General features: G+C 38.1%; 1 protein-coding gene across 2 annotated transcripts in view; it reads left to right on the forward strand.

Annotated features, from left to right (window-relative positions):
• Positions 1 to 37: 37 nt before the first annotated feature.
• ILRUN (inflammation and lipid regulator with UBA-like and NBR1-like domains) overlaps positions 38 to 20656 on the forward strand; it is a 94622-nt gene continuing 74003 nt past the window's right edge. Inside the window, exon 1 of one of the 2 annotated variants that reach the window (XM_077904356.1) lies at positions 38 to 400. In XM_077904356.1, coding sequence (XP_077760482.1) covers positions 243 to 400 — 158 coding nt within the window. In that variant the 5' untranslated portion in view covers positions 38 to 242. The remainder of the gene's footprint in view (positions 401 to 20656) is intronic. The other variant, XM_077904355.1, reaches the window with a different exon arrangement.

Consider the following 20656-nt stretch of genomic DNA (forward strand, 5'->3'; position numbering starts at 1 on the left):
GAGGCGGCGGCGCTGGGGGGGGTGGGAGGGGGGGGAGCGAGAGTGTGAGTGAGTGGCTGAGTGAGTTTATCCCTATGAGGCGGTGAGAGGCCCGGGGCCTACCTCAAAGGAGCGGGGTCGCGGCGCCTGCTAGCAGCGGGCCCCCTCCCTGTCCCCGGGCCCGGCGGCGCGGCGGCGGCGGCGGCGGCGGCGGCGGCGGCTAGGTTGCGAGGAGGCGGGGAGGCGGGTGTCCGGCCCCAGCCATGGAGGGCATGGACGTGGACCTGGACCCCGAGCTGATGCAGAAGTTCAGCTGCTTGGGCACCACCGACAAGGACGTGCTCATCTCCGAGTTCCAGCGGCTCCTCGGCTTCCAGCTCAACCCGGCCGGCTGCGCCTTCTTCCTGGACATGACCAACTGGTGAGCCGGCCCCGCCGCGCCAGCACTGGGGCCCGCGGGGAAGGGAAGGGACACCCGAGCTCGGCGGTAGGGCGGGCCGGGCGGGCACTGAGGGGCACCCCCTTCCCAGGGCGTGGACGGCGTGTGGGGTGCCTCGGGGACTGGGGAGAAATTGGGGGGCTGAGCAAGGCTAGAGAGGACGTTCGAGGGGAGTGGGGGGCCACGGGTGCAGGAGGGGCGGAGGGGAGGTTGGGGAGGGGCTCCTGAGGTTCTGCGGAGAATTAGGGGCCGAGGAACGTCGGGAGAGACTTGAGTACGGAGGCACAGGAGTAGACCTGAGCGCAAGAGGGCTGTGGTGTTGGTTAAGAGTAAGCAGAATAGGAAATAGGAATTTGGGGAGTGGGAAAAAAGCTGGGAGTATGGAGTTAGGGTCGAGGAAGACCGGGATAAGGGGGAACTCCGGCAGGTAATTCGGTGTTAATGGAAGAACCTGGGGCACGGGAGAGACTTGGGAGTTGGGAGCTGAGAACACATATTGTGTGTGCGTGCGTGTGCGTGTTTGTTTGGGTTTCTCCATTCGAGGAATGATAGGGAAAAAGGAAAACAATATTATGGGGGAGGACAAGTGAGTACGGTAAGAGAGATGACTTTCCTGAAGAGTTGTGCCAGAGAGGAGTGGGGGGGTATGCTAGTAGATCTACTAACGGAAGACCAGAAAAGTGCTGGACCTGGGGCTGGGTCCGGGAAAGCCTTAGGAAAGGTGAAGGAAAGGAGATCATCTTGGACGAGGGAACTTTCTGAGGGGACTGGAGCCCTGGACCCCAGGATGTCAGAGTGGGGAGGGGCTTATCTGAAATAAAGCTGAGTTATTTGGGATGTTTGGGAAAATGGAGAGCTTGGCTTAGGCTGGGAACCAGTTTTTTGGCTTGGTGTCTCTTTGTAGAATTAAGGCAGAAGACCATGGCACTTAGACTAAAGGAGTGTTTCTTGGCTTTGAATGTAGCACTTGCTATTTTTGATAAGCAGGGCTTCTCCTTGTTCTAGGAGAAGGGGTTGTGGAGTTCACTTAGGGTGAGTGATGAAGTAGAGACCATCAGACTTACTTTGAAAGGATTTCAGGTGAAACAACTCATTTTTCTTTGGTCAGAAAGCCATGGGATGAGTGCCCTTTGCTCTCTGTGTTTGGGCATTCAGTCCCCTGACATGTGGAATCTTGTTTCTCTTGGCATCACTTATACAACCAGCTTTCCCTTTATTCCAGGTCCACTGAATGCCTCAGGCAATGCCAGAAAAAAAAAAAAAAAGAGGCTGTAAGCCTCCTCTTTATCTCATTCTTCTTCTAGTCCTTTCTGGAATGATGCTCATCTTACTTGTAGCTGTGGTCACACCAAGAGTGGTGTGTGAATTTTTTTTCATTGTTGCATCATGGGTTGGTCTTGTTATTTTACCTTTAAACTTGATTGTTGTAGCAAGAGTGGAGTTTTTTAGATTTTAGAAAACTTTTTGAGGCATTGAATGCAGGAGAAAGTCTTTATACTTGAAGAAGCATTTGTGATCCCCACTTCTATCTTTTATGTCTGGGATTATCTAAGAGAGGGACTTACAGCTTCTAGTAGTTTTCTGAACACCAACCTATGGTGTTTAAATAGTCCGTGGTAGAGGTTATTGAAAACATTGAGAACAAGTATTACACTAGTGAAATTTGGAAGTAAAGCTGTATCTTGATGAGGGTTCTCTTACCTACCTACTTCTGTACCTCCAGCTCTTTTTCTTCCTTGTTTACACTACTTTAGCATAGGAAATGGCATATTGTTGCTACCAGTTTGGTAGGGGAGGATCATTATTTCTCCCCACTGCTTTTTGAGTTGTACCACTGAAACCCTGCCCTTATAAGTTTTTAGTTCTTTAGAGTCAGTATTTATTAGTATAATTATTATGGCTACAGAACCAGTGTAATGAATTTTATATGTTTGAGGTGTGTGTGTTTAACATCTAAGATTGTTTTTAGGTGTTGTGAAAGATGAGGCCCAGTGTGGATAAGAAAAAAAATAACTTAAAAATTATAGTTGCCTTATAAAAATTTTACTTGGATTTTTAAATAAAAAATTATTAAGCTCAAAGACACCATGTATTCTAATGAGATGACATCTGTAAGAAACAAGGTGTGATAGGGACGCCTGGGTGGCTCAGTGGTTGAGTGGCTGCCTTTGGCTCAGGGTGTGATGCCGGAGTTCTGTGATTGGGTCCCACATCGGGCTTCCTGCGTGGAGCCTGTTTCTCCCTCTGCCTATGTCTATGCCTGTCTCTCTCTCTCTCTCTCATTAATAAATAAATAAAATCTTAAAAAAAGGGGGGGGGGGAAACAAGGTGCGATACACTTCTGAACAAAGCAATGAGCCATTAAAAGATGGATTCAGGTTTTAAAGTAGTTAGAAGTTAGTAGCTTCTTAGAAATCCAGGCAATTAAGTGATAACTCAGCTTTAAGCTACACTACCTTATTTTTTGGCTGTAAAGTCATATCAGGTTTTAAAGTGGTTAGAAGTTAGTAGCTTCTTAGAAATCCAGGCAATTAAGTGATAACTCAGCTATAAGCTACATTACCTTATTTTTTGGCTGTAGAAGTCATATTTTTTGTCTTTGATTATAAAATGAAAAACTATTTCTGAACTGAAAGGAGGCTTGGTATTCTTTTCTTTCTAATGAAAGTAGTTAGCTGCAGTATTGTATTTTGATTGCTATTTTGACCTGGCTAAATTTGTCTTCTTAGATTTTTGTTTTAAACAAATACTCATTATAATTAATAAGATCTAGTTAAAATAAATGAAATTGTACATTTGTACTTGGTCAAAACATTTGTGTGTTACATAGTCTAGGGGCAACTAGGTGGCTCAGTGGGTTGAGCCTCTGCCTTTGGTTCAGGGGGTGATACTGGGGTCCTGGGATCAAGTCCCGCATCAGGCTCCCCATAGGGAGCCTGCTTCTTCCTCTGCCTATGTCTCTGCCTTTCTCTCTGCTTCTCATGAATAAATAAATAAAATCTTTAAAAAAAAGAAATATATGATCTAGATACTTATTATTTTTAAGTATCGTTTAATATCCAGTTTTGTAAACTGTTGAGATAATCCTAATACAGGTTAGCAAAATCTCTCTCAAATTGTTGTGATTAACCTGTTGAATTTGAGATGATTAACTTTACTGTGACTTCATAAGTGCCTGCTGTGCATTTTAATAAATAACCATCATTTAGTTGTTTGATAACTGTTAGAAAATAATATGGTAAGTTAAAAATTATTTTAAAATGTAGGCCATAAGTTTTCTAAAATGAAACTCAAGTTGGAAAGACTATGCTTCTGTTTTCAAAAGTAAGTATTTTTTGTTTTCAGTAACAAACAACTTTTTAAGAAGCTGTTGAACTAAACTGAATGTTTTGGCTTTGTAAATTATCTACCCTAGAATTTTTTTTTTCTAGTTGTTCCTTGTGCAGTATGTAGATATATTTATTTGTTTAATTTGGAACCAAGTATGTTTCAATGTAAGCATTTTTTTGTAGTGATAAACCTGAGTTGGCAGCCATGCTGCTGGAGAATTGATAGAACTGCCTCTTAAAAAAAGTAGTCAATTTTCAGTTCCTAAGTGAGTACATAAAATGAATAAATGGTGTGAAAAGACCCAATATCTGAAGCCAACTGGAATGGCTTATAGATTAGTATAACTTTCTGTAGGAAAAAAAAAAAAAAAACTTTCTGTAGGTATAATGTCTTGCAGAGAGATACTACTGGGCTTTGAGTATAGAATCTGGAATTCTAAAACTGGAAGCTGCTTAAGAGATCCTCTAGTTCATTTCAGTTTTTCCTGAAGAATTGAGTATAATACCTCCAAGATCGCTTATTCTTACATCCCTGAGGGCAGAGATTTGCATGATACCTTATTATTGTGTTTAATTACTTTTCTAGTTAGAATTTTGTCAAAACTAAATCTCTCTTACTACAGTTTAGACTTTTTCATTGCTTATACCCTCCTTGGAGATGGAGAATATCTAATAAACATCTTCCTTAAGAGGTCAGAAAGTTTCTGTTAATCAAATCACTAAAGCTTTTTAACCTTTTATAATTTAAGCACATTCAATTTAGTGGTTTCTCATCCTTTAATGTAGTCTAATACATTTTTTGTTTTAAGGGGAAACCAGCATAAAAATTTAACGTAAGCCATTTTATTTAAGTGTACAGTTTAACGTTACATAAGATTTTAAATTCACTTCTGGCCTTCAAAATCTTTTGTCTCGTGTTTTTAAAGTGAGTTCTTTAGCATTTGTGACAAGAGGCAAATAACACTTTTAGATTTTATTTTTATTTTTTATTAAAGTAGGCTCCATGCGCATCTTGGAGCTTGAACTCAAGACCTCGAGATTGAGAGTTGCATGCTCTACTAACTGAGCTAACCAGATCCCCTAGATTTTATTTTATTTTTTAATACTTCTAGGTTTTTAGAGGACATTAACTTAGGAGTTACAGGTATAAATACAATAATTTTGACTAGCATATAACCTGTATTGACTGTTCATTTGGCTAGTGCTTTGCAGTTGTGGTGTTGCAACATCCTAGGTTACCTGCAGGTATCTTCAGGAAATATTTTGTATTTTTTGGAACATTACATATGCCCATCATGGATGGAACAGATGTTTTCTAGAAAAGTAACTTGGAGGAAAATGTTTTTATCAGTCTTGTCCTGTGGACTTTGTCAACATTGTCAGAGGCACCCAACTGAATAAAATAAAGGTATAACTGACACAGTGAAGGAAAATCAGAATCTAGACATGAAAATCAGTTGTACCTCTTTTTTTTTTTTTTTTAAAGATTTTATTTATTTATTCATAGACACAGAGAGAGAGGCAGAGACACAGGGAGAGGGAGAAGTAGGCTCCATGCAGGAAGCCCGATGTGGGACTCGATCCCGGGGTCTCCAGGATCACACCCCAGGCTGCAGGCGGCGCCAAACCGCTGCGCCACCGGGGCTGCCCTCAGTTGTACCTCTTATTTCACAGTACCTCTCCTGCCTGATCTTAATCCATTTCTCAGTCACCTGCATGGTAAATGAGTTTCTGATCCATTCTCTGGTTTATATGCATGAGTCTAGGAAAAGTCCCTTTATAACAGATAAACCATGATATTAATACTGGGTTTCTTGAAAATAATTTGTGCCAAGCAGCAATTTTAGGAAGAGGGTAGGGAAGGATTGCATAACATTCTATGACCTTTTTAAAAAATATTTATTTATTTAAAGTGGGAGAGGGGCAGAGGGAAAAGGAGAGAGAGAGAGAATCTCAAGCAGATTCCCTGCTGAGCACAAGCCCCACTCACTAGATCTCACAACCCTAAGACCATGACCCTGATCTGAGATCATGACCTGAGCCGAAATCGAGTCGGATTCTCAACAGACTGAGCCACCCCAGTGTCCTACACTCTATGACATTTTCAAGAAGATTGGGAGTTCTTGCTTTGGAGTTCTTCTCTTCTACTTTGTTCTTACCTTTTTTGAGTGACACATACAAAGTGGGACTCTGGGTATGATATAAACAAGTTTACAAATAGAGCATTTAGATTCATTTTAGTTTTAAAAGGAGCACAGTAAAACATACATTGTTGCCTTACAGGAAGTCTTTACAAACGGTATTGCTGTGGGACTTGTATTCCTGATCATAGATGAAGTCAAAACTAATCTCCATTATAGCTAGGGTGGGTGGAAGTGGTTTCTTTACCATATCTTATCTTCCCACTCCCTCCACACAAAATTTGTGTAGCACATAACAGCAAAAACTATCAACCAGATAGTATTTAAATGAATGTATTTCGGATAGATCCTTAGCAGACAGTGTAATACAAAAAGCAGAAGACAGCTACTATTATAATTTGTGCTCTAGTAGGAAAAGAACATGTCTGAAATGATCAGAGAAAATTTTCAGGATAATGCAGAAACATTCATATATCAATACCGAATTAACTGTATAAAATTTCAGACAGGTAGGAATGGACTGAATCAAATACAACCAGTGATTCACAAAGATTGAATGGCTGCCATAGGCAAGTTGTGTTCTTAGAAGTTTTGAAATAATTAGTGGATTTGAATTGATGGAAAAGCAGTATATTGTAGGTAAAGTCTATTTCCTGAGTGAAACCAGGAAGGAGCAAGTGGAGCAGAGCCATCTAGGAGCTTGGCTTGGGTAAAATGTGGTTGGTTAATGGACTCAGGAATGACAAGACATGGATTTATTTTTATTTTTTGTTTGAAATATTGTTGATTTTTTAAAAATTGAGATGAAATCAACATAACATGAAATCAAACCATGACAAAGTGAACAATTCAGTGGCATTTACCACATTCACAATGTGGTAGCTACCACTTCTTTGTAGCCAAAACATTTTCAACACCCCAAAAGGAAACCCTACACCTGTCAAAGCAGTTGCTCCTCATTCCCTGGAAACCCAAGCTCTGGCAATCACCCGGGTCACCATTTTCTTCCTTTGCCTTGACAACCATCAATCTGAAGTCTTTATCTATGGATGTGTACCTATTCTGGATATTTCATATGAAGGGAGCCATACAATATTAGTCCTTTTGTGTCTAATGTCTTCTAAAGGTTCATCCATATTGTATAGCATGTATCAGTATTTCATTACTTTTTGTGGCTAAATAATATTTCAATGTATGCTGATACCACAATTTATCCATTCATCTGTTGATGGATGTTCAAGCCACTTCCAGCTTCTGGCTATTGTGAATAGTGCTGTATGAGAATGCATGTACACATATTTGAGTACCTGTTTTTACTTCTTTTGGTTAAATACTTAGGAATTGAATTGCTGGGTCTTAACAGTAATTCTATGTTTAACTTTTTGAGGAACCATCGAAGTATTTTCCATAGCAATTGAATTATTTTATATCCCCCAGCAATGAACAAAGGTCTGTCCCAGTTTCTCCATAACCTTACCAACCACTTTATTAAATTATAGCTATTCATATGAGTATGAAGTGGAACCTCATTGCAATTTTTATTTCTATTGCTCTGATTACTAATGATACTGAATGCCTTTTAGTATGTTTTTTAGCCATTTGTATACTTCCTTGGAGAAGTGTTTTTTCAAGTCCTTTTGTTTTTTTTTTTTTAATTTGGGTTCTTTTTTGTTCAGTTGTAAGAGTTCTTTATATGTTCTGTATACTAGACCCTTATCAGATATGTGATTTGCAAGTATTGTCTCCCATTCTATAGGTTGTCTTTTCATTTTCTTGATAACATCCTTCAATGCACATGTTTTTATTTTGGATGCCATCTAGTTTATCTAATTTTTTTGTTGTTGCTTGTGCTTTTTGCATTGGATATAATAATCTATTGCTAATCCCAAGGTCATGAAGATTTATCTCTATGTTTTTTCTTAGAGTTTTAAGATTTCATGTTTTATATTTAGATGACTGACCTATTTTGAGTTAATTTTTGTATAGAAAGTGAGGTAGGAGTCCAACTTAATCCTATTGTAGCTTAATTTTGTTTTGTTTTTATAAAAGATTTATTCAGAGAGAGAGAGAGAGAGAGGCAGAGACACAAGCAGAGGGAGAAGCAGGCTCCATGCAGGGAGAGCTTGATTCCGGGACTCCAGGATCATGCCCCAGACCAAAGGTGGCGCTAAACTGCTGAGCCACCTGGGCTGCCTTGTAGCTTAATTTTAATTTAGCTTAATATGCTCTGTGACTGGCTTCTCATTGACTCTGTATTAAATATATCCTTTACTTGTATAGGATATATACTCTCTTTGGCTAAACCTAAAAATTGGGCCAGAAAAGGGTGCAAGGTTTTCTCATGGTGGAATATGTTATGGATGTTATATTGTTGGCAAAACTAAATGTGTTTTTAAAAAGTCAATCTATCCTTTTCCCCATCCTACTAGCCCGCTTTTCATTCTGATTTTTCCCTTTTCTGTTAATAGCTCCATTGGTCTTCCAGACATTAGGCTCGAACTGAATTCTATCCAATGCCCTCTTGTTCCTGGAGACCTCAAATCATTTGCCAAACCCCATTCGTTTCCACTCTGCAGCGCACTTCCCAACTCTTTTTTCCATTCCCCTTGCCACAACCTTAACAGGAACACTCTCCAAATTGGCTTTCTACACCTGGCGCTCTTCCTTCTAATCCATTTAATGGACACACCACTACCAGATAAATCTATCTTTCTTTTTTTAATAAGATTTTTATTTATTTATTCATGAGAGAAAAAGAGGCAGAGACAGGCAGAGGGAGAAGCAGGCTCCATGCTGGAAGCCCAATGTCGGACTCGATCCCAGGACTCCGGGATCACGACCGGAGTCAAAGGCAGACGCTCAACTGCTAAGCCATCCAGGCGTCCTTTTTTTTTTTTTTTAATTTAAATTCAATTTGCCAACATATATCCAGTGCTCATCACATCACATGCCTTCCTTAATGCCTGTCACTCAGTTACCCTGTCCCTCCACCCACCCAGATTAATCTTTTAAATCACAGCTTTATTTTGGTGCATTTTTTTTCTTCTTAAAAACCTTTAACAATGCCCTTGTTGAATACTAGAAAAAGAACAGAGCTTGACATTCAGGGCCCTCCAAAGATTGGTCCTGGTTTATCTATCTCTACCTTTCTGGCGTATCTTTTCTTTTTTTTTTTTTTTTAAGATTTTATTTATTTATTTGAGGCAGAGGGAGTGTGCACATGCATAAGTTGGGGGGGGGGGAGCACTAGGAGCAGGAGAAGCAGGCTCTCAACTGAGCAGGCAGCCTGAGAACCCTGAGATTATGACATAAGCCAAAGACAGACAACTGACTGAGCCAGCCAGGTGCCCCCAACAAAAACCTTTCTGGTATATCTTTATTCTGGATATCTTCTTTCTCTCTGTTCCATTCAAACTGATTTGTTGGTCATTTTCCACACCTACTTTTGTTTTCCCAATTTTAAACTTTTTCTTCTACCTAGAATGTTCTTTCCTTTTCTTATGCCTCATGAGATCCTTTTTTTTTTTTTTTTTTTTGAAATTGGGACACTAATCACTGTAGTAGTGCTGTCTTCTCTAAACTCCACTCTTGCCTTTTTAATATCATTGATCACATATGATATGTACGCAGGAGAGGAAAATACACCCTAATAGTTTTTGGTTCTCCCAGAACATCTGCTGCCATGAATGGTATATATTTGGTGCTCAGTAAATATTTGAAGTAAGCTGTTTAGGTAAATGGAGTAAAGACTTCGTTTTTATAGAAATCTTGAAGAAATAAGTTCTATAATCTAGGCTCTTTTTAAGGCTTTTTTTTCTTTGTGGATTTCATTTGCCATAAGATTTAAATGTTGCCAGTATATATTCCAAACATGACGTGAAAGAAATTAAAATTAAACAGCAAGAATATTGTATCTGGAAGCAATTTGAGCCCTCTAAATATTGGCCCACCTTATATACCTACCTTTTCAGGCATATTTCCTTGAACTGAATATTAGGTAACATTTATTTAGATGTGAATGGAGAAAAATATTTTGTGGGGTCTCTAAAGTTTTTCTGTATTTCATTGAGGAAAAAATTTAAAAAGTAATATAAGCACATAGTAAGTTCAAGTAGTTTAGAAAGGCCTTCACAGGGGTTGCAAACTAAAATGTCTATAGATGTCAGGAGGCGAATCTGAACAGTTGAAGTGTTGGAAAGAAACAAGCGCTAGAAAGTACTTGTCTTTTTTAAGAAGGTTACTTCCCTTAATTCAAATATTACCAGGATGGAATGGGGTCCTAGTGTTCTTAGATTTTTCCATTTTTTCAAGAGAAGCCAGTAAATCAGAGTTTTATGGAAAATTTCCTGATTTTCAAATGTTGGCAACTAATTCAAATATTTTTAAAACACTGTATGGGCCAAATAAAGCACATCTATAGGTAGGATGTGGTCCTTGGGCCACTAATTTGCAAACTCTGGGCTAAAAGTGAGAAGCAGAAGTCCCCTTTCCTTTCCACATATAGCCACTACTGTCTGTTTTTTTCTGTACCTTTTAGAAAATTTCTATGCCTTTAGAATTTTGCATGCATATATATACACATATATACTTAGAGAAGTGTGTGTGCATATATGTATTTTAACAGCAGTGGTATTGCAATTTGAATAATTGTTCTTCCTATCCAGTATAATGGATACCACAGCCCTTGAACTGAATTAGTTGTCATGATACTTGGATGGGATGATCAAATAGATACATACTTTTCTAAAAGTGCAGAGGTAGATTTGATCTCTTCAAGTACAGTAGAATTTCTTCACTGTATTGAGCAACAGCCTCTCATCCAGTAATTACATATAATTATTAAAAAGTTCTTTTGCTATGTTAAGAGCAAAATGTGTTAACTAGTGAGTTCATCTGAATTTGCTTATGAGAGATTGTCAGGGAACACATTTTATGAGTTAAACTTTTTAGGAACCTAAAACACAAGACTGAAACTCACAGAAGAGGTTTAGCTCTTATTATTAAGTTGCCTTGTGCAGATGAAACTAATACATTTTTCACTTGTAAGCGTAATTGATTTTGTGAGTGGTTTTCTAATGATTTGCCAAAGTTAATATATGTCTTGGGAGGGAACAATTTATTCCAAATATGGAACTCAGGCCCACTGAAATTACTATGTACTGGATTTTAAAAGACTCACTTTAAAAAATGAACAGTGGTGTTTTCTTATGTTTGAGCCTTGGCTCTGTGAAGTGTTTCCAAAGGTTCACACTTGAATTATTGTGCTTGAGGTCAGTGATTCACAGCCTATTATGGAGCAACAGCCTACTACTCCATTGAATGATACACAGTGTGCTTTCTAAAGTGCTTTCTGGTTAGCTTTCCTTTCCTTTGCTTTGGCCTCTTTCCTCCCCTCCCCTCCCCTCCCCTCCCTTCCCCTTTCCCTTTTCTTTCCCTTTCCTTTCTTTCAATGGAGCACTAGCAGAGGGAGAGGGAGAGGCAGACTCCCTGCTCAGCAGGGAGCCTAATATGGGGCTTGATCCCCACACCTTGGGATCATGATCTGAGCCAAAGGCAGACACTTAATGGAGTGAGCCACCCTGGCACCCCCGCATTTCTGTTCTATAGTAAATTTTACTTTTTAATTTTTTGTAATACTTTGATAATAGGGTTTGGGAAAATGGAGATCACTGGCTGCAGGGTGGGTTTTGCATATAACTACAACTGGAAACCAACTGCCTTTAAAATTTTTAAATTAAAAAATAACTATTTTATTATGATATAAAGTTTTATTGTTACATAAATCATTGCAGATAAGCTAGAAAGTGCCAGTCAGCAAAAAGGGAGCAGAAATAAGCCATACTCACAGGAGCCAGAGATAAATAATTTTAACCTTTTCATCTCTATTTTTCTCATACTACAGTATGTGTGTGTACCTGTATGTTTTACAAAAGTGGAATATTTACTATATTCCAGATACCTTTCCAAGTAATTGTTTACTCTATAATTTAATGTTCACAATAATTTTAGGAAGTAAGTAACATTATCCTCATTTTACGAAAAGGAAAAGAGATTCAGTAAGGTTAAATAATTTGCCTAAAGTTACATGGATAATAGTGGTAGAAGTATGATTCAGATTTAAGCAGTGTGCACCCGATTGCTGTTTTATACACTAGGGACGTTGCTAGGGCTGCCATAACAAATTATCACAAATAGGGTGGCTTAAAACAAAAAGTTATGTTCTTACAGTTCTGGGGAGGCTAGAAGTTGAAGTCAGGGCATCAGTATGGCTGTGCTCCCTCTAAGGTTTTAGAGAAGAATCCTCCCTTATCTTTTAGCTTCTGATGACATTTCTTGGGGTTCTCTAGGTTTGTAGCTGTTTTCACTCTGATCTCTGCCTCAGTAATCACGTGGCCTTCTTCCTTGTGTATGTGTCTCCAGATTTCTCCCTCCCCAGAAAGACACTAGGCAGTTGGATTTTGGGCCCAGCCTAACCTGATCTCTTCTAAACTGCAGACTCTTTCCAAATAAGACCACTTTCTGAGGTTCTGAGTAGATGAGAATTTTGGTGGATACTCTTCATCTGCTACACACACTATTTGTAATCTGCTTTCACTTAAAATCTCTTATGGCTGTTCTTAGTTTTTAATAAATACGATTCTACACTTTTAAAGGCTTCATAGTATTCTGTTACATGGATATAAAATAATTTAATAATCCTTTTTCATTGGATATCAGGGTTTTTAATTTTTTGTCACTATAGCCTCAGTATTGAATATCCTTGTAGGTAAGTCTTTGCTTGGCATTCTTAATTATTTCCTTAGAATTTTTTCCTTAAAAAAAAAAAAAAAAAAAAGAATTTTTTCCTAGAATTAGGTTGCCGAGCTAAAGATAAACATGGCTTTTAGTGCTCTTAATATTTAATTGCCAAATTCTCTATCTCATAAAGGTCAGGCTAATTTGTATTTCCACCACTACTGTGTGAGTAATAATACCTCATCAATGCAGAATATTACAATTAAAATTTTTTTTCAGCTTGGTAGATTAAAAAAAATGAGACTTGTTTTAATTTGTATTTTGTCATTTCTGATGAGTACTCTTATGTCCTAAATATCCATTGTATTTTTTTATGAATTGGCTGAACATGGCCTTTGTCCATTTTTTTAAAAAAGATTTTATTTATTCATAAGAGACAGAGAGAGAGAGAGAGAGAGAGGCAGAGAGAGAGAGACACAGGCTGAGAGAGAAGCAGGGTCCCTGCAGGGAGCCGGATGTGGGACCCTGTCCCGGGTCTCCAGGATCACACCCTGGGCTGAAGGCGGCGCTGAACCGCTGAGCCACCTGGGCTGCCCTGTCCTTTTTTTTTTTTTTTTGTAACGAAGTATGCTTTTTGGAAAGTGGAATTTTCCCCCACTGACTACAAAAGTAGTAATACTGAAAACCAACAAATTCAGAAATGTTGAAGGAAGACAATAAAGAAATAAAGCCACTTGACAATACTACTCAGTTGTCAGTTTGTGTTCACAAGTATGCATATGTAGATATTTGTACGTGAGAGAGGTATATAGTTTAAAGATTTTATTTATCTGACAGCATGCAGAAGCAGGGGGAGAGGCAGAGGGAGCAGGAGAAACAGGCTTCCCACTGAGCAGGGACCTCAATTTGGGGCTCAATTCAAGGACCCCTGGGATCATGATTTAGGGAAGGCAGACACTTAACAGCTTAACTGACTGAGCCACTCAGGGGCCCCTAATTTGCATTTCTTTGTTTGCTTGGTGAGATCTTAAGTTTTATGTGTGTACATTGGCTATTTTTTAATAGACTTACATTTTTAATTTGAAAAAAAAAAAAGTGTAATGAAGCCTGAATACCCATCATTCTGATTTCACAGTCATTAATCTTTTTGTCTTTTTTTTTCTTCATTTTTTCTCACCAGAAGGACAGTATTTTACTCCCTCCCCGCCCCCCTGCCTCAGAGAGCCCTGGGGGGTGGGGGTAGGGGGCACTGCTGAAGCTGGGAGGGAAGGAAGGAGAATCTTAAGCAAGCTCCACCCCTAGCGCAGGGATCGCACAATCCTGAGATCCTGACCTGAGCCAAAATTAATTAATTAATTAATTAGTCAATCCCTTAACCAACTAACTGAGCCACCCAGGCACCCCCAGTTTTAGAACATTTCTGTCACTCCAGTGAGGTTTATGCCAATTTGTGGTCAGTCCTGTTGCCTTCAGCACCAGCTAACCACCATTTAAATGTGCAGTATGTGGCCTTTGTGGCTGGCTTCTTTTCCTGAGCATAATGTTTTCAAGGTTTATCTGTATTATAGCATGGATCTTTTATGGAAATTCATTCTATTCTGTTTTACTGATGAATAGTCTAGATACATAAAAAAATAATCATTATTGTTAAAAAAATATTCAAACAGTACCAAAGTTATTTCAATGAAAGGTAAGTCTTCCTTTGATTCTAGATTTTATGTCTCTGTCAGAGATGGTACCTACTATCAGTCTCCTGTGTATCTTTCCAGATGTTGTTCTACATAGTTTTAATACCTGTAAATGTCCTCTCTTTTTGGTATCTTTGTCATTTTATTATATTTTATTTTATTTTTTATTTTTTGTCATTTTAAAAATTGGTATTTGTAAGTTATATCTTACACATGTTTTTTGTTTCTTGTTTTTTAACTTAAAGTTTTATTTAGATAATTATAAAACCAATACACGTTTTTTGTGAAAAGTTAGTATGTAAATCCTTGTGTTTTGTCTCCCTTGACTGACTCTCCAGAAGTGGCCGTTATTCTGTTTCTTCAGAGACGCTATGTACCTTTGTAGGCCTGTATTTGATCATAGTGGTCACAGAGTCCATATGTATGCTAATGAAGGTTATAGCTATATCTCCTCCATTCTACACACAGATTTAAATCCTTCCTCCTACAGTTTTTTTTCTTTCTTTCTGAAAAAGAACTGTCTTCTGTATAGACAGTTAAAAGTCAGTGTTCGTGATAGTAGTCTTTAAGTCTTATATGTTAGGTCTTGGGAAATTTTTCTCCTCCACGGCACTTTAAAACAAACTTTGAGGGCAGCCTGAGTGGCTCAGCGGTTTAGCCCTGCCTTCAGCCCAGGGCATGATCCTGGAGACCTGGGATTGAGTCCCACGTCAGGCTCCCTGCATGGAGCCTGCTTCTCCCTCTGCCTGTGTCTCTGCCTCTGTGTGTGTGTGTGTCTCTCAGGAATAAATAAATAAAATCTTAAAAAAAAAAAAAACTTTGATATGTTAAGTGTGGACTTTAGGCCAGGTCATTTCAGATCTATCATCTACTTCACTTGTCAAGAGTTTTTCCGACAGAGATCATGATCTGTAGATGCACCATCACTTGCATAGAGGTCTTATCTCCTACCCCATGCTTGAAAATACGCATACACATGCAAATGGAGTCATACTATACATACTGTTCTTAGATTAGCTTCACGTCAAAATAATGCTGAAGACATCATTTATTTTAATGGATGCATGGTATTTTTTTCATTGTGGCTGATGATATTTTATTTAAATAGTTCCTTGTTGATGGACAGCTAGGGTATACGTATTTGCTTTAAAAAGCTACCCTGAAAAAAATAAAATAAAAAAAAAAATAAAAAGCTACCCTGGTATGGGTACAGTTCTAGAAGTGTAATTACTGGGGCTGGGTGTATGGGCAATTTAAATTTTGATAGGTAATATCAAATTCACTTCAAAAATATTGTGACATTTCATTTTTACTGTCAGTGTACAAGAGTGCTTGTTTGCCACACACTTTTTTCAACCCAAGAATGATCTTTATATTTACATTGTTGCTGATCTGATGGGTTAAAGGTGTATTCATTTTATTTTGTATTCCTTTAATTATGAACGAGGTAGGACATCTTTCCATATCTTTATTGGCTATTTGTATTTTCCCCCAGATTTATTGAGGCCTTTTGTGCTTTTCTATGACTTACTAGTGTTTTCTTGTCTACCTTAATTGGATTGTTATTTTTTTCTCTTGTTGACTTGTTTGCATATTAAGGAAATTAGCCTCTTATTAAATACTTGCTTTTCCTCTAGTTTGTCTTTTAACTTGGTTTATAATTTTTTTTTTTACTCTGTGGTACTTTTTTTGTGAATTTTTATGAAGCTGAAACCAGCAGCCTTTTTTGATTTCTGCTTTTGGTTTCATGCTTAGAAATCTTTTCCCCTCATAATTGTTAATATTAATTATTACTCACTTCTGTTTTCTTTATGATTTCAAAATTTACATATAAATCTTTTATGTAGTTGAAATATATTTGGCAGTGTGGTGGGAGATCAATATCTAATATATTTTTCAGATAATTGGTTATTTTCCCCTACTTTTTTGAGAAATTCATATCCACACCCTCGTCCCCCCAAAGATTTGAAATGCTATCTTTATCATGTATCAAATACTTATTTATATTTTTGGTCTTATTTTTTCACTTTTTCTTCTGTCATATTAGTGTTTATGTCCAGTTTTCTAGGGTTGAAAAAGAGTTTTAAGGTTTACTTAAAAATTTAATTTTCACTTTATCCAAGTTATAAATGCACAGTTTTCAAGAGTAAAGTAGTTCTACAGGGATTAAGAACAAGAATTCTAGACCCCTTTTTCCTTCTTTCACTCCCCAAAACAAACAGTTCTTTTGACTGATTTTGAGATTTTTACCTCTCTACTGATTTTTTTTTTTTTTCCCAGTTTTAACCATTACCTGTTGATTTCCCGCTGGGAGATGGAGATTTCATTCTTTGATAGCCAATGTGATGGTGAAGAGCAAAAAAGTTCAAAGTTCTTCTGCTACTTACTATTTGTGTGACTTTTGGCAAATTATTACCCTGTCTGTGCTTTGGTTTCCTCACATATAAGGACAATATCTGTTTTTATCTGATGATTAGACAAAAGATAGCTGTGCCTGGCACATGGAAATTTTTGATGTCAGTCACCCTATCTCCCATTCTCCTATTTTTATCATTTGTAATTTGGTTAAGTCAGTCTTCAGTTTTGTATTGTTTTAATTGTTTAAATGCTTATTGACACTTGAGTTTATTAGTATACTTAAGATTCATTTTCCTTTCCTGTACAATCTTTTGCTACCCCAAGGATAATAAATGTGTTGATTTTTGGTTTGCTTAGTCTCTTAGGTATTTTTTTCCTAAGTTACCCTCAAAGTCCTTGCCAACTATGAATCCCTTGGTAAGTTCAAACTGTTATATTTGTTTTACCTTTTTGAAGTTTCTTGTAGAGAATTTGACATACTCTGATCTGGACTGATTGAGCTCTGGGTGTGCTACGCAGCTCTTAACATCTTGGGTAACCCGGGGATTTCTTTCACACTCCTACTCCCCACCCTTTGTTGGAAACCTTGTTTCCTGGACCCCATTTTTAAAAATTTCCTGAGAATGTAGAGGAGATAAAATTTGAGACTTTTATATTCTGAAACTATATTTTACTCTGATGCTTAGTTGGTATCCCAGTTTTGGTTAGGTAGCAATTTTAAGGTTGGAAATATTTTTCTCAGAATTTTGAAGGCATTGTTCCTTTATCTTCTGTTTCTCAGTAGAAACGTTGAAATGTGATGCTGTTCTGATTCTTTGTTCTTTGTATGAATCCTGTCTTTTCCCTCTCTGGAAGCTTTTGGTAACTTTGCTGTGTCCTGGTGTCCTGAAGTTTGATGGTGATACATTTCAACATGTATTTTCTTACCTGTGCTCAGCTTTAGGGAGCCCTTTCAATCTGGAAACTGTCCTCCTCTTGTTCTTGGGAGATTTCTTGAGTTAATCCTTTAATTTTCTTCTTTTCGTTTTCTGTGTTCTCTTTTCTTAGATCTTCTATTTTTAGATTGGACCTTCTGGTCTGGTTGTCTCTCTATCTTTTCTCTTTTCAGCTTCTGACGGTTTTTGTTTTGTTGCTGTTTTCTGGGAGATCTCAGTGTTGTTTCTTCAAGTTTCCATTTCTGTGTGCTTGTTATAGTCTTTTTCTTTCACATTCGATGTCTTCTTTACCTTAAGTATTTGCTTGTTTTTGTTTATCTACTTCTATTTAAAAATCGGACACAGAAAGTGAATTGGAAGCTGTTGGACCTGAACATAGTTTTTGTTAAGTGAGAGCTTAAAAAAAACCCACCCGTTTCCTCCAGGGTGAGGCATTCACCAGGCTGCATACACAGTGTTTAGACAGGTCTACCTGTTGGGTTTAGGTAAATGCATAATCTCTCCTGTTTTTATCCATATCTTCACCTTCACTTGTAGGGTACCGGTGCTGTTAATTCCTGAACCTATTGGGAATCTTCATTTTAAGTCGGGTTGTTGCTTCTCTACTTTTCCCCACTGCTGGCTGAGGAGGATTCAGCTTTCTCAGGTTGGCTAAGTCATTTACCACTTGTCTGTCTACCTTCCAGGGCCCCAAATATAGCTTCCTCACTTGTTCATTTTGTCCTTGTGAATTTATGACTTTTTCTCTGATTTGTCTTAGTTTGTTCGGGCTGCTGTAACAACATCATAGACTGTGTGGTTTATAAACCCCAGAAATTTATTTCTCACAAGATCTAGAGGCTTGGAAGTCCCAGATCAAGGTGCCAGCATATTTGATGTCTAGTGAGGGCCTGATCCTGGTTCATAGATGGCTGACTTCTTATTGAAATCCCACATGGTGGAGGGGGTGAGGGAGCTCTCTTATCTCATTTATGAGGGCTCCACCCATATGACCTAATCATCCCCAAAGGCTCCACCTCCTAAAACTGTCACATTGGGGGTTAGGTTTCAACATGTGAATTTTGGGGGTTACAAATGTACATTGTTACAATCTGCAGCATCATATCTGTATTTTAGAAGGGTTTGGGGGGAGACCTGAGGCTAGTACATGCATTAATTTTTTAAAGATTTTATTTCTTTATTCATGAGAGAGAGAGACAAACAGAGACATAGGCAGAGGGAGAAGGAGGCTCCCTATAGGGAGCCAGCCCGATGTGGGACTTGATCCTGGAACTCTGGGATCATGCCCAGAGCCAAAGGCAGATGCTCAAACCGCTAAGCCACCCAGGCGTCCCAGTGCATGCATTTTTTTAATTGAAAACTGAAAGGAAGCATTGGATTTCCATCTAAATTTTTTTATTTTGCCTTTTCATTCTTATTATGATTTATGTGATTGGGTGCGATATAAAATTTCAGCATGCCAATTGATCAAGTTGTGATGATGTCATATATAGATAGCTTGCTTTTGCTGAAATGGAACTGTTACACCTGAAAGCTGAGGAACAAATTATTAATAGTTATCTTTGGCTATGAGATTATAGTTAGCTTTTATTTTCTTTTTTATACTTTAATTCTAAATCTTTCCTTTTCACTTTAATTTCTAAAATTTCTACAATAAATATGCATTACTTGTGTAATTAGGAAAAAAGAACACCTAAGTTGAGAAAAATTATTAATCAAATCCTTGGATAAAAATTGGCCCTAGATTTCAACATACTGTGTTCTTTTTTACACAGTTAAATACTTTAATCCTAAATTTATCACAGTTGTGGTACACATGTCCTTTACTTCCTTTAGGTAATCTGCAGTTACAAACACTAAATTTTGAGTGTGTGTGTTTTGCAGAATTCATTCTAATCTAACCCTTAACTTTTTATTTTGAAGAATTTCAAAATTGTAGAAAAGTTGAAAGACTAGCACAATGAATACCTATATAATCACCATTTTACCACACTTGTTTTATTTTTATATACCTTTACTGAAGCATAATTTACATACTATAAATAACCCATTTAATAATTGAATGATTTTTAGTAAGAATTGAGCAACTAGGGATCCCTGGGTGGCGCAGCAGTTTGGCGCCTGCCTTTGGCCCAGGGCGCAATCCTGGAGACCCAGGATCGAATCCCACGTCGGGCCCCCGGTGCATGGAGCCTGCTTCTCCCTCTGCCTGTGTCTCTGCCTCTCTCTCTCTCTCTGTGACTATCATGAATAAATAAATAAAAATCTTTAAAAAAAAAAAGAATTGAGCAACTATCAGTATAATCCAGTTGAATAATACTTTCATCACTCCAGTAAGAGTTTTGTCTGTTTTCTGTTTTTGTTTTTTTTTTTTTCTTTAAAATTTTAATTTTAGGGACTCCTGGTGGCTCAGTTGGTTAAGCAGCTGCCTTCAGCATGGGTCATGATCCTGGGATACTGGGATTGAGCCCTGCATCAGACTCTCTGCTTGGTGTGGAGTCTGCTTCTCCCTTTCCCCACTCCCCTTGCTTTTGTTGCCTCTCTCCCTGTCAAATAAATAAAATCTTAAAGAATTTTATTTTATTTTATTTTATTTTATTTTATTTTTATTTATTTATTTTTTATTTATTTATGATAGTCACACACACACAGAGAGAGAGAGGCAGAGACACAGGCAGAGGGAGAAGCTGGCTCCATGCACCGGGAGCCTGACGTGGGATTCGATCCCGGGTCTCCAGGATCGTGCCCTGGGCCAAAGGCAGGCGCCAAACCGCTGCGCCACCCAGAGATCCCCAAGAATTTTATTTTTGAGTAATCTCTATACCCAACATGGTGCTGGAACTCACAAGCCCAAGATCAAAAGTCACAAGTTCCACCAACTGAGCTGGGTACCCCTGCCTATTTACTGTTAATTCTCATTACTACCCCCCAACCTCAGGCAGCCACTGATCTTTTTTCTGTCTCTAAGTAGTGTTTTTCTCCACTTTTTTTTTTTTTTAAACATTTTATTTATTAATGAGAGAGAGAGAAGCAGAGACACAGGCAAAGGGAG

Source organism: Canis aureus, chromosome 7, assembly GCF_053574225.1.
Source record: "Canis aureus isolate CA01 chromosome 7, VMU_Caureus_v.1.0, whole genome shotgun sequence".
Classification (NCBI taxonomy): domain Eukaryota; kingdom Metazoa; phylum Chordata; class Mammalia; order Carnivora; family Canidae; genus Canis; species Canis aureus.